The sequence below is a fragment of the Hetaerina americana genome, unplaced genomic scaffold (genome assembly GCF_022747635.1).
Source record: "Hetaerina americana unplaced genomic scaffold, ioHetAmer1.1.p SCAF_37, whole genome shotgun sequence".
Classification (NCBI taxonomy): domain Eukaryota; kingdom Metazoa; phylum Arthropoda; class Insecta; order Odonata; family Calopterygidae; genus Hetaerina; species Hetaerina americana.
In genome coordinates, this window is record NW_027286952.1 from 2945511 (window position 1) to 2960598 (window position 15088).

A 15088-nucleotide genomic window follows, 5' to 3' on the forward strand; every position below is an offset into this window, starting at 1 on the left:
AAATAGTAGCATATAATATGATGTGTTATGTGCTGCTTATCATGCTATACCAAAAGCATTACCTGGAAGGCTGCATTAATGGTTGCCCTCCTTGCAAGTAGAGCCAAATAATAATTTTGATGAGGAGAAATGGTTCTTGGAAAGTGCTGTGTGGAAGCCAACTGTAGCTGCATCCCTTAAAATCTCCGAGGAGTTTCAAATGTATATTACTCCTAGATGCAAAACATCTCTTGTGAAAAACATCTTGGCAAATTGGCTTTCTCTAACCTTTTCACAAATGATAGTGAAATATTAGCAATTTGTCCTTAAGTTTTCCATTAATGCATAAGTAACGTAGTACTTAAACATTCCATTGTAAATGTGGGTGGAATTGAAAATATAACATATGCTAATGGATGTGGGTCATACGCAAATTCAACTAATCATACAAGTAATGTTCTTCTGATCTTGGAATTGAATCATTTAATAGATTTGCCAATCAAGAGCACGTAGTATTACATCTTCACCGTTGTACTAGTTGACAAAGTGTGGTGACTATATGCCATTTGATGTTTGCCACCAGAAGAAACTATTTAAGTATGGCTGAATTTTTCAATCATTTTTCAGCAGCCTCCCTCTCCAATACGAATCGCCTCAAATTCTGCATGAGATGTTATTGTGTGTATTCTTCACATTATGGGGTTCCACTGTATTACATGCAGAATAGATGAAAAGCAGAACGTTGTATTTTATATTGTTTTCAAAATGTATTTTTTCATAAATGTAAATTTAGGGAGAAACTGTTTTTATCACTCAAATTGTTGAAGGGCTACAGATGGCAAAATATGCTGTGTTGTGCGATTCCCATTTGCATTGCTCGATGCAAGCAAGGTCCCACCCCACCACATTTGCAGCAGCCCCAGGTGGTCACTCCTCCCCCCTCCCCCCCCTGCCTGACACGGATCAATGTTTGCATGCCTCGCTCCCTCTCCACTCGGCCAGTGCGATTTAGTCTCCTTGGAGAAGGATATTATTTAACGGCCTGCTTATTTTATGATCCTCCAGGAGCATAGGTTGTGGGCGAGTTAGTGGTCAGGGTGGGTTTTGAGGCAATGTCTGGCATTGTGTGAGAATGTGACTTGGTTTGAATGATTACACAGTTAGTTGTTTGACTTGAGTGTGTGTGACTGCAGTTATCTCCATTGCTGGTTATGTACAGGATGCGGCGCTTAAATCTGGACAAATTTCAATTTTAACTTCCCGCCATATCGTAGTTCCACTGGAGGTGGTTGCGATTTGCATTCTTGAAAACTACAGGCATCTAGTAAACAGTCATAACCTCAAAATGGCCGACATGTATACGTACAAGTGCGGAATACAAACGAAGAGCCGCTATTATCGAAAGTGCTCGCACTGGGCGTTATATTTCGAAATAGTTTGATTCTTCTTCGGGTACCCCAGATCAACTATATTGTAAGATATTGTGGCTAAGTGTGATAATGCGTTGGAGAAGTCTGGGGAAGATTTCGCTAACCCGGCGAAGAAATCTCATTTGAGAAAACGCGTGCTTGTCCGGATTTAAGTGCCATACCCTCTCTATGCCTATGCTGATGGTCACTGGATCTGAATTGGAAACTGCGTGCTCATATCTAAGTTGATTTTCTCACTCCGAGCCTCCTCACATTTGTGAGCACCTTTTCAACTCTCCATGGTGAAATTTTTCCATTTTGGTGGTTTTAGGTTTTGAAAATGTTTTTGTTGGACTCTGTTGATTGTATTTTTTATGGAGCAAAGCTATTGAATTGATGAATTCCTCGTCATAGGTTGATAACTATGAGCCTTACGTTACATCATTCAACATAAAAGCCTCTGCAGATGCGCAGTTCAACAACATTCAGTACATGTACATAGGAAAGAATGAATCAATGACAGAAGGCTTCATTGGCTGCATCTCCCGAGTGGAATTTGATGACATCTACCCTCTTAAGCTGCTCTTTCAAGAGGACGGCCCATCGTACATCAGCACCCTAGGCAGTAAGTTTATCTTCTGTTAGTTCCTTTTATTATGCCAGTGATGCGTTTGTTCGGCCAGTGCTATTTCAGATTAACTGATGATGGAATTCCAAAAGTATTTCCTTTTTTGTAGAATCTTGTTATTATGTAAATGGGGTGATATATGTCATTATTTTTTGGTAACTTATCTTTCAGAATTTGTTGTCAATATAATGCTCGAATCCCAAAATATGCCTAAAAAATGATTTTAAGAAATAATCGTTGATATTTAGTTATTAAATTTAATCAAATTGGTACAGTGCTTATTTTTAAAAAATATGTTATTATGTAGAAATAAATACAATTACATTGTGGAATAGATTATTCCTTTTTGATGTTGCTAGTAATTTATTAAGGACTATAGTTTAGTGGACTATTTCGTTTAAATATTTAAATGACTAAATCTTTTTGAAATCCATTGGTGTATAAGTGCTAATATAGAGTAATAATGGCAGAAGGCCAGGCTGGATATCCTCTTCCAGTCGCACGGTTTAATTTCTATGTTATCACATTTAATATATGTATATATATATTAAATGTTATAACATAGAAATTAAACTGCGCAATTGGTAGTGGAGAGAATATATATATATATATATATATATATATATATATATATATATATATATATATATATATATATATATATATATTTTTACTCTTGTGATCCGTTCGATTCCGCCTTCCCCACCTATATTGTGTTCGTCCTTTATGTTTGTTCCTATCCCTTTTCCTTATATCTGTTTCTGTATATATGAGTATTTATTCGCCGTTTGGCGGGATTTCATGTTTGAATGTAGGAACACATATAAAGGATGAACACAATAAAGGTGGGGAAGGCGGAATCGAACGGATCACAAGAGTAAAAATATTTCCTTGACCGGGACTCGAACCTCAGATCTTTCCACTTGCCGGGCGGATGCTCTTAACCACTTGAGCTATCGAGGAAACGTAATTTACCCTGAGATCCGTGGGTCTAAAATGTCGCCAAGCGCCCCGATTCTTTAGCCAAGAGATGGCGTCAGGGGACTGTTTCACCCACCAAAGGAGAAATAGACAATACACAAGAGGAAAGGACAGTGGTTTAGAATTCATACAACATCATACACTGTATATATGAGTATTTATTCGCCGTTTGGCGGGATTTCGTGTTTGAATGTGTATTTGGCCAATGTGGCTCATCTCTTTCTTCTGGTTATGCGTGCCACGAAACGCACTGTTCCTTTCCTGTATGATGTTGTATGAATTCTAAACCACTGTCCTTTCCTTTACTGCACTTTCCTTTCCATATATATACATATATATATACACATATATACATATATATATATATACACATATATATATATGGTGGAAGGAAAGTATAGGAGAACTGTAATAAGGCCGTGGGGGTGGATAATATTCCCGCGGAACTATTGAAATGTTTAGGAAAATGTGGGAGGAAGAGGCTATATGGGCTGATTCGTAGTATTTATGAGGAAGGAATCTGGTCGGAAGACTTTGTGAGATCAGTTGTAGTTCCTATTCCGAAAAAGGTAAAGGCTACATTATGTGACGACTACAGGACAATAAGGTTGATATCATGCAGCTGAAGTTGTTCTCAGGATTATAAACAAAAGGATAGAGAGTAGGGCAAATGATTACTTAGGGGATGATCAGTTGGGGTTTAGGAAGGGGAGAGGTACCTGTGATGCCATTGCAGTAATGAGATTATTAATCGAGAAGAATATAAAACACAACCAGGATGTATTTGCCTGTTTTGTAGATTTCGAAAAAGCTTTTGATAGAGTGCACTGGAAAAAACTAATGAGTATTCTGCAGAAAATAGGAATAGATTGGAGGGAAAGGAGGCTAATCCGCAACATGTGCATGTCTCAGACTGCTCAGGTGCGAGTGGGGAACGGGGAGTCCGGTTGGGCAGTGTTAGGAAGAGGTGTAAGAATGGGTTGCCCATTATCACCGTTGCTGTTTAACCTGCATGCAGAGGAAATGATTAAAGAGGCATGGGAAGATCTGGAGGTAGGAATGAAGGTGGGCGGGGGATTCGTAAAATCAGTTAGGTTCGCTGATGACCAATCTTTAGTTTGTCAGTCAGCCAAGGGGTTGCAAGCATTGCTGAGTGTATTGGAAATTCAGTGTGATAGGTATGGGATGAGAATCAATATTAATAAAACAAAGGTTATGCGATTTTCTAGAAAAAAATGGCTAAGCTAAACATTAAAATTGGAGGGCAAAAACTAGAGCAGGTAGCACAGTTTACCTATGTCAGAAATGTTTTGGACCAACACGGTCAAAGTAGTAGGGACGTAAGGAGAAGAATTGCGCTAGGCAAAGAGGCTTTCACGAGGGGGAGGGAGTTGATGATGGGGACGTTGAGTAAGGATGTTAAGAAAAGACTCGTAAAAACTTTGATATGAAGCGTGGCTATACACGGTGCGGAAACGTGGTGATTGAAGCAGGAGGATAGACATAGACTGGAGGCTTTTGAAATGTGGGTGTGGAGAAGAATGGAGAAGGTGAAATGGACAGAGAAGAAAACAAACGAGGAAGTACTTGGTATGGTGGGCGAAGAGAGGGGTTTGTTGAGAGCAATCCTATGGAGGCAGGAAAAGTGGCTGAAGGGGGTATTGACCGGCAGCGGGATGTTGAAGACTGTAATTGAGGGGAGAATGTCAGACAAACGAGGAAAGGGAAGGAACAGGATAGGGATGTTGGATGGGATGAAGGGAGGAAGAAAGTACTCAGTGATGAAGAGGGACCTGATGTAAAGTAGGATGTTGTGTTTTGCTAGGGGTCACAAATTATTTAATTAGTAATTATATCCATCCAAAAACCTATCTTAACCGGTAGATTACCTAATAATATATATTTACATATATATGTCACATTTAATATATACATGGGTCCATCAATGAGTCCATATAAAATCCAAGAGATAGCACTTGTAGTGTTGGAAAAGGTTTGCTTTCAGTGAGCCTCATCTCTCACTAGACTGCTATTTGAGTTTTGGCTATAACCATCGCATGGTTTCATTTTCACAGTCCATCGATGCAAAAACATTATTTTAATTTAGAATAATGGAAAGAAAATGAGTTTGTGTTGCGATTAAAAGCTTCTATTTAAAAGGTTTATCACCGAAAGAGATTGAAGCCAAGGTGGAGGAAGTTTTTAGCACATCTGCTCCTGTGTGTGGGACTGTTAGCAAATGGGTAAATGGATTAAAATGAGGCCATGCATCCACATATCATATGATAGACATTGTTTGGGAAGTCCAGTGGGAGTGACTTCCTGTGAAATGATTGACAAAATCCACAATATTATTCGAAGTGATTGACAAATCAAAGGCTATGAAATGGTTGAGGCTACAGGTATGTCACAAGATATAGCATTTTCAATTTTGCACAAAAAATTGGGTGTGAAAGAAAACTCGGCGAGGTGAATGCTGTGTTTGTTCTCAGTGGAGAATAAATGCAATGGTATGGTTGATGTGGAGGCTGGTTTGGGCCTAAGGGCGTAAGTAAACCTAAGGACTTAAGTCGTTGTTTTGGCACTTTGGATGAAGCATAGAAACACCACTGCATGTCTGAAGTGAATGAACAGTCCAAGCAATGGGTTGCCAGCTCTAAAGTATGCACCAAAGGAGATGGCGGCCATTCCTTCAGGTGGGAAGCGTATGGCAACAGTAGTTTGGGATTCACTTGGAGTAATCTTCAGTGATTGCTTGGAAAAGGACCAAGCTATTTTGGGTGCATGGACCTAATTATCATGACTCGACTATGTGAAAACCTAGCTACAAGAAAACATCCACGCTTGGCCCACAATAAAGATCTGCTCACTCCTCTGTAGTCTTGGCTGAAACATTGATTCCAACTCATTCCCCCGTATTCTTCAGATTCCCTCAGGCTACCATTTGTTCTTCATTGCTAAGAAATGGCAGGAAGAAGATCTCATTCAAACAAAATGATTAAATGATTGGAGAAACAAAATGCAGAGTTGGATGAGTTGCATTATTTGGAAGGGGTTAACAAACTGGAGCATTACTGGACAAAATAGTAAACCTAAAAAGGGGACTGTACTGAAGAGTAGTAATGGTTTAAAAAAAAACTTTTGTAGACTCATCAAACCAACATCAAATTAGGTAATTTAAAAGTACTTCTATTTTTCTTTCCTAGGAATTTTCACCTTGTCCGTCATATTGTTGTAACATGGTTTTTTTGTGCTAGCTCACTCTCTCACGTGTGTGTTTGTCTCATTTCCCTCAGCACCATTGAACGAAGACTTCTGTGGTGTGGAGCCTGTCACCCACCCCCCTGAGATAATCGAGACAAGGCCACCCCCTGAGGTGGACGAAGACAGACTGCGGCAAATATACCGGCGGACAGACTCCGCTATCCTTGGAGGTGAGTGACCCCCCCCCCCTCTCCTCCTTTGGTCATGTGTCTCCGCTCTCAGTTCGGGCCACGTTTCTAGTTGCACTGAAGGCATGCTCATGCAAGGCTAGTCGGGAGGTAGGTAACATGTTCTGTGACCTGGAGGAGGTGAAACGCCAGGCGCCACCCTCTTACCGCTACCCATTGACTCTCAGGTAGGTTGGAGGCAGGTCACTTGTGCCGAGTGGCTTGCCAGGATGGTGATTGATAGAAAGATAGTCGTCTTTATTTAGGGGCGAGATTTAGACTATGGAGTGCCTTGTATCGCCAATGCATACATGATGTCAACATGCTGCCAGGTAGGGTCAATATCTATATTTTTTCAGGCCTATTATCTGAAAGTATTGGAGAATGGTATCATCAGTGGACACGGAAGCTGATCTTGGTTCATTGGCAAGTAGACCTTAATTGTTGTCAGAAGCATATGATTTTTTGTTGGAAGAACTTGACTAGAAGAGGCCATGGCTTCAAGATGAGCAACTAGAAAATATGCATGATGGGGTGTGAGAGGAGTGAAAAGGACATCTACTGGCTGGGTGAGGCAGTGGCATTGTCTGCCTTCTGTTGTGACAGCGGACTGCTTTCATTCTGAGGCTATTTCAGGGGAAAGTCAAAGGAAGAGAGTGGTGGTGGTGCCCACTACCTCTTAAGGGCCCTCCTCGTAAAAGTGGGCCTGCTTAGTTCATGGCTTGCCTGAGAGACTTCTCCAGGTCATGTGTAATGCAATCCATGATTTCATTGCCACTCAGGATCAAAGTAAAATCTTCAATGTGTGATTTCACTTCAGAGCGAACGGTAAAGTAGCTTATATTACCGGCCAATTTATCTTTGAGAAAATCGCAAAGAGTGCATTTGCATCAATTGTGCATCTCATACCCTGTCACTTGAAGCTTAGCACGAGGCATAACACCTACTGGAACCAATCAGTTGCCAGCAATGCCAATTCTCACACCAATTGCTGCACATCTTGCAAGATGTTTCACGGGAAGGGAAGTGAAACTTGGATAATGAGGAACGTCTGCTATTTGTGGGTCCTGACCAAGTGTGGAGCGTGGCAGAGGCCATTGTTCACAAATGCCGTGTTCTGAGTGGATTTCCTAGTATGCCATTCTTAAAAATGTCCCATTAAAGTGAAATAAATGGAAGCCAGTGGAGGGAGTTGTGAATGGGTCATCTGCTGTAACAGGAAGCTTGTCTTTTTATGGAAGTATAGGACATACCATTGGGAGCGATTAACTTTTCAGCGCAATCACTGGAAAGGCATTAAGCTAGAGAATTATGGCATTGAAGTGGAAGGCAATTTCTTCACATTGCTCATATTTACCAGCTTGCTGCTTGATTTGATATTGCTTTATTATTATTACTTTGGTAATGCTTGCTTTAGTGTCACTGCATGGAATATTTAACTCACTAGTCCCTCCCAAAGCTTTATCATTACGTCTTCTCAATTGAAAGTAAACATTTTGCTTTGTTTTAGAAGTCATGAATATGATTTTCAAAGTTCTCAAATCTTCCTTTTGAAGTTCCACTGAATGCCTTCCGTGACCAAATTAGCACGTTTAAACTTTGCTAAATTCTTACGCCAGTATGAAAGTACGTAAAGGTGCTCCAAGAACACTGCACTTCTTTGAACTTGTACAATTGCTTCTTTTTTCTGTCTCTTTGACCTAAAATGCTTTGAAGTAATGTCATTATTGTCTGCAGGGTTGACTAATTTATTTCTTAGGGTCATTAGAAATAACATTTACTCCTCATTTTTTTCAAAGTTATGATTTTTTTAAAAGCTACGGTCGCGGGATCTCGTACAGTTCTTTGTGTTCCTCCTTTTTTTGCTTAACATTTTGGAACGGTAACTCAATTCCCTCGCTCAACGACCAGAGCATGCTGTGAGCAAAAGCAATTAACATTCTAAACTCTATTCCAGAGTTTGCTAAAATCATTTGTAATTCCATCATGTTTAACAATAACTCGGTCAAATTATCTAATTGAATAATTGTTTTGCATTTCTCATTGTGGAATAGTAGTACTAGACATGCCAATTTTTAGGGCTGCTGTCACCAGTACAAGTGTGCATCACTTACCCTCACCTCTCGTCTCCATGTTCCAGGTGTCCTAGCTATAATTTTCCTAGCGCTAGTGATAATGGCAGTTTTGATAGGGCGTTATTTGGCACGCCACAAGGGTGAGTATCTCACACAAGAGGACAAAGGAGCGGACGGTGCCCCAGACCCAGATTCAGCTGTGGTACGTGCCGCTACGGGCCACCAAGTTCAGAGGAGGAAGGAGTGGTTCATCTGATGACTGTTCTACTGTGTAGAATTCTCTCAAACACCAAAATGTGTGGACTGTGAGGAAGGAAATTCATGTCTGACATGGCCAAAGTCAGTGGACAGTGTGGATGCCATATTATGTAATTTTTAAGTATAAATACTCAATATTCCATTTTGTTGCTATATTTTTAGACTTCAATAGTATATTTGCACATTCATCTTGCATATAATTGTATGGAAAGTATATTTTTGTCAGCGAAAATGAATGAAATGTGAATTTCCATAAGTATTCATATACACGAGTATTTCAACTTTATAGTTAACTGCAAGAAATGTAGAAATGTTTTGTGATCATGTGACTCAGTTTGATGTGGATAATTTGTCATTTTCCGAGCCGACTTTATTGTTGTGATTTTAAGTTTTTTTTTAATTATAATTGCCAGTGATAGTGCACATGTAAGGGGGAAACTTCATTTCTATTCATATGTAATAGTAATCATGCTGGGTAAATATGAAAGCTGGTGAGAAATATTTCATTACCCAATGGTTCGTACACATGAAGCCACCCAAATCTTTTCTTAGAACAGGTATTTCAGATTAAGATTGTTTTTAAGCAACAACCAATATCTTGCTTAATAAATTTGCCACTCCTTACTAAGCTTTGCTTCCTGGGTATTGAATTTTTGTTGATCATTTTGAACGCTTATATCTCCAGCCAATGATAATGATGCCCTAATTCAGTTAAGGCAAGAGTCCAATGTGACACTCGAAAACAACAAAATGGCATTGAAAATGCCTTTCAACTCTTTAAATGTGGATTTCAATACATATTAACGCAGGGCACAAAATCTAGATGATGTGATGAGCAGCGGTGAAAAGATACCCAGTTGTTGCCATGCGGAAAGCTGTGTTGGCTTGTTTGCCATATCACAGTTTCCTCTTGATGGCCACTGACTAGAAAGGGCGAAAAAAGAAGGTGAGGTTGGTGGGAATTGTATGGGAACCCCGTGACAACATGGGAATTTTTACAAATTTGTGGCGAGTACATGAAAGAGATAATTCAATAATACAATCTTATTTGGTAGTAATATGTGCCTTCAGCCCGGGATGTGCATCTTATCTTATCCATCCATCCATTGATGTTTTATGTCCACCAAGGATTTGTCTTTAATCAAGTGGCTGTGAGATTAAATACGTGGATAAAAATGTGTATGCTTCCTTTTTTAGTAAACGTTTAGATTGCCACCGTAAGAGACATATTATAGGGGAGTGGAGAGCAACTCTTAATCTTGGTGTAAATAAGAATCTGTAGAAGATCAGTTGCTATATCAGCAATCTACTCAGGGGACAGCTTCTTCTATCCCTAGACTCCTAAGCACACAAAGCTAGAGAAGGCCAGGAATTAGGTTTTCTAAATGAGGAGGTATTATGGAAAAGTAATGAAAAATTGTACAGGAATGATCAACCCTTGATTCATTAATTGCTCGGTGCCATGGTGAGAGTTGTCGGTTGCCATTCAATGTCGTTGTGCACTAGGCAGAAATAGATCACCATGGAATGGAGACTTGATGGATGATGCCTCATGGACGCGATTCAGTAATATTTGCAACACAGTACTCGAAGAAGTGAGACCGGCTGGCAATATGTGTACAGTGAAGAGGTTAAGAGTTGGGACATGTCTCCTGCTGTTTGATCATTGTGGTTTTAATTCTGGGTCACTCATCAGCCACTTGTTGATATTAATATAATGAAAGTGACGGTTACAGTAACGGCAATATATCTAAGGAAGAAAGCTTGGCAGTAAATGGAAGATTTTTTCAGCATGAGACTTGGTTGCTGTCTAAAAGTCCGTGTAATAAGTCATTTCCAGCTGCATGTTTGTGGGATGCGTCGCCGTGGAATGTTCCATGGCTGGGAACGCACGTGCATGAGCAAACACAAGACACAAACACGGGCCTGCACATTCAAATTCTGCTCCTCAGGTAATTGTGGAATGATGGAGCATTTAATGCAGGCAACTCATTTGATCACCTCTTTTAACTTGGTACCTCACTGTCAGCCCCGAAAGTGTTTGAAAAAGGGAGATGAGAGGAGGATGATGATTGCATCTCGCTTTGACCACCACTGTGGCTTTTTCACTCTTGATTGGTGTGTGTGCATGGGCCATCTTGTGTTGTGACGTGTAAACTCATGAGGGAAAGTTTTTTCATGCCAACTCAGTGTGGGTGTATTAACTGTAAAATAGGCTTCTGAATGTAACTGGTGTAATTAGCTTTTTCTATCAGATGTGAACCTTAGTATTTATATTCTAATATGGCAGTTTTTTACTTTTTTGCTGTTTTTGTTATATATTTTTTTTTTAACTTCTCTAACTTAAATGTAAACATTCCAATAGTTTTATTGCTTTTTTTAAACATCATGTTGTATTTTTTTTTTTACCTTCTTGTAAGCTTTTACAGATGGAGAGAGGATGTTTTGGTCTCTGTATCTGCTTTTGTTTGTTTTATGATGAATGTTTTTACTATAGAAATTTATGTGACTTCCTTTTGTATCAATGTTTGATATCATTCAATAGTTTATAACCTCAAATACTCCGTACTTTTTCCAATAGCAGTATTTTACTTGTAGCTGAGTCATTTATAAAATTTGGACGGCATATTTTTGCACCTCATGGAATAATTAAATTGTTTAAAATTATCCATTTTGTTATTTGTATTTTGAAGTTGGAATCTTCTATAGGATCATCTTCTTCACTCGAGTGTGAACATAATTATAATACCTTCCCGATGATTTTTTTTTTGTTTTCATCTTAAATTGTGAAAATTCAGGCACCCTTTTTGAAAATGTCTTTCTCGCCAGAATAATATACATTTGCGTGGTATGCCCAATGCTGAAGACAATATAAATTGGGAGAAATAACAACATCGGGATTCCACAAAAAAATTTATTCTTTGAACCAGCTCCATGTACCTTAACGAGGATAAGTCGTGCACCTTTATAAAACAGCAAGCATTTTAAACTCTGAATGTATCTGATTGTCCTTCCAGTTAATTTTTTATGTGGAATTGAATGTTTTTATTTCTGGCCCAAGAAATTCCAATAAATACTTCTGAAAGCAAATATCTTTATTTCTGAAAAGTTCATTCAATGCCACAATTTAGGTCGATGTTGCCCATCTGGATAATTGTCCTCATTGTCAATTTTGTATTCTTCTCACCAAGATTTTCAATGTCGAGGGTGAGTTCTGTCCCTCTCTGCTGGAGCAGTTCTTTTTACACCAATGGAACCATTTTTCCTCCTTATGGAATGATGTAGTATTGGGGGGGGGGGGCATTTATTTAGGTGTATGTGTGCTGCTCACGGTGACTCCATCTTCCTCCTTGTGAGTGAGTTGGTCTCTGTGCCAAGCTGTTGCTTTGATTTTGACAGATGGGGCCGCAACCGTTGCCATCTCCCCACCTGTCGGTCGGGATAGCATCACGTACGAAAGCATCCCCTCGGAAGGGAGAGTGGAGGCTTTGGAGGTGATGGTCTCGGAGGACGTGGTGGTGGATCCACGGTAGGGTATGGGGGCCAAAGTGGACTCACATGAAGGTGGTACCACTTGGCACAAGGAAGTGGCCGAGTGGGTTGAGAGATTGGCAAGTTGCCTCCCCTTGGCACGCCTGCCCCTGGAGTAGCGCATGTGCCCTAAGTGGCTTTTGATGTCCAGGAGACAGTCGAGGCAGCCAACGAGAGACTCCCTGCAGTCCGCCAACATGACGATCTCTTCGTTCTCCGTGTCAGCACTCAAGATGTGTTTGCTGGTCTTTTGCAGGGCATTCGTATTTTGAAAGTCGAGGATCTCATGAACACATTGCTGTGTTGTCATAATCAGGGCAGATAGCTCTTTATATTCTTTTGTTAGTTGTGGAATGACTTTGCCCATGGAAATTGTGTGGTTGCTGTCAGACTTCACAATATGTTGTTTAGGATCATGCGGATTTTTTATACTTGAATTTCCTGCCGGTATGTCTTCAGGATAACTGTGTTTTTCTTCTCGAGTATGGTTTGCTGAATTTTGTGCACACTGTCTAAATTCTCTGTTGTCTTCCTCCCAATGGTAATTTTCAACACCGTAGAATGATTCTTCAAAATCTCCGCCCAGGATCTTGTGCAATGTTGCATTTTGATTATTCATGGCCTCGTGGAGATTTTTCAAGTGTTCTTACAGTTTGTTATTTTCTTTTATTTATGCTACTTCTCTCACTGATCCATGGAGCCTGTGTCAATGAATAAAAACTGATAAATATTACTTTCCATTGATCTCCTCTCTCAGCTAATCAGTTGCCCTATATTCTGTCTGCCATGAAGAACAAAGATATTTTACTCAAATGTGATCATTTATGTTGCTTCAGTCAGAATACCAGGTGCATAAGCTTAAATCCGATGTTTACTCATGGATGGTGATAGTAAGCTATTAAGTTACTGAGGACATGCCATTCATTTGTTTTTATGATTTTGACATCTGTTAACAAAATAATTGGCACATATCATCAGCAATTTCATGCCGCAACCTAAATTTTTTGTATGGTAATGATGTCAAGTTTGTTGCCTAAAAAAGAGCATATTCGGGAAGCTCTGCTTTTCTGCTTTAATTTGAAGAAATCGGCTGCCAAATTGCATCAAATGCTTGTTGAGGCCTATGGTGACAATGCTTTATTGGAAACTACGTGCAGGGATTGGTTTCATCAGTTCGGGGATGGTCATTTCGACCTGAGCAATAAGGAGCGTGAAAATTAGCCTAGGAAGGTTGAGGACCATCAATTGCTGGCTCTTTTGGACGAAGATGATACATAATTGCAAAAAATGCTTGCGGAGCAATTGGGTATAACTTAACCAGCCATTTCCGTGTGCCTAAGTGCCATGGGAAAGGTTGAAAAGTTTGGAAAATGGGTGCCACATGGATTGAACGATAGGCAGTTGGAGTGACGTCAAAACACATGTGAAACCTTTCTTGCCAGACAAAAAAGAAAGTCGTTCATTCATTGGATTGTGACTGGCAATGAAAAGTGGATATACTTTGAAAATCCTAAATGCAAAAAATTGTGGGTTGATCCTGTTCAACCATCGACACAGTCCGCAAGACCTAATCACTTAGGACAGAAGATGATGCTGTGCATTTGGTGGGATCTGCAGGGCGTCATATACTATGAGCTGTCGAAACTGTCAATGCCCATCATTACCACCAACAATTGATCAAGGGGGATCGAGATGGTGCGGGGGCTAACGTACTGGCTTCCCACCCTGAGGGCGCGGGTTCAAATCCCGGCGGTGTTGAATATTTTTCAGAGGTATCTCGATCCCTACTTGAGGTGCTTTGTGGAGGGCACTTTGAGTGAGTACGCCGTCCGTCGGATGGGACGTTAAGCTGCGGACCCCTTGGCGCCTTTCGTAAAGAGTAGGCTAATGCCGACGCCGGGTTTCTCTCCACCCTTCATCCTTTCCTGTCCATCCCCTATGGCGCAAATGACCTTAGCTGTCGGTCGCCTCCCCTAAAAACTACTACTAACAATTGATCAAATTGAACCATGCTCTGTGTGAAAAAAAAAGACCGGAATATGAGCAAAGACTTGAGAAGTCGGCTGATTTTCCTCCATAACAAGGCACCATGCCATGGGCCAATAATGGTCCATAATTATTTGGAACCACTCATCTGGAGGTGCTAACCATTTGCCAGACCTGGCTCCTTCGGACTACCAACTGTTTTCGTCAATGCAAACCACACACTTGCTGAGCAGCACTTCAATACTTCGTCCGAAAATGGTTTGCATTGAAAGAGAAGGAATGTTTTTGGCATGGTGTCCACAAATTGCCTGGAAGATGGAAAAAATGTGTAGCCAGCAAAAAACAATATTTTGAATAAATAATTTTTTCACTTTCTATGAAAAACGTGCTTTTCTGGCGAAAAAATAATGGATTTAAGCTTATACACCTGGTACATTGGGGCCGAATATAAGAGTCTTTAGTTGCATGGTGCGAGTCTCCAATGTGTTTATCTTTTTTTTCCAGAATTGATCTATGCTAGCTGTAACTGACTATTTTGATACTTGTGAATTGCCATTTGAAGTCCTACTGCCTAGCACTATGTCACCTGCTAACTTGTCACCACTATCTTAGAATTTTTGTTATATGAGGGCAAGGTGAAAAGTTCTCAGCCTGACTCAGAGATGGCAATCCAAACAGTGAACATTAACAATATCTTTTTGTCCATGAGGAAGGTAGTGAGGAGTTCGAGGGTGGTACAATAAGTCCTTAGAAAAAATTAGAAAAAACAATTTTTTTTTGTGCAAATTTTTTTATTTTTCAACATAATAT

At 40.0% G+C, this 15088-nt stretch overlaps 1 protein-coding gene across 2 annotated transcripts in view; it reads left to right on the forward strand.

Moving 5' to 3' along the window:
* The window catches only part of Nrx-IV (neurexin-4), a 62653-nt gene extending 51225 nt beyond the window's left edge, over positions 1-11428 (forward strand). For both annotated transcript variants that reach the window (XM_071589408.1, XM_071589409.1), the window contains exons 24-26: positions 1803-2013; positions 6294-6431; positions 8569-11428. In XM_071589408.1, coding sequence (XP_071445509.1) covers positions 1803-2013; positions 6294-6431; positions 8569-8759 — 540 coding nt within the window. In that variant the 3' untranslated portion in view covers positions 8760-11428. The remainder of the gene's footprint in view (positions 1-1802; positions 2014-6293; positions 6432-8568) is intronic.
* The last annotated feature ends 3660 nt before the right edge of the window (positions 11429-15088 follow it).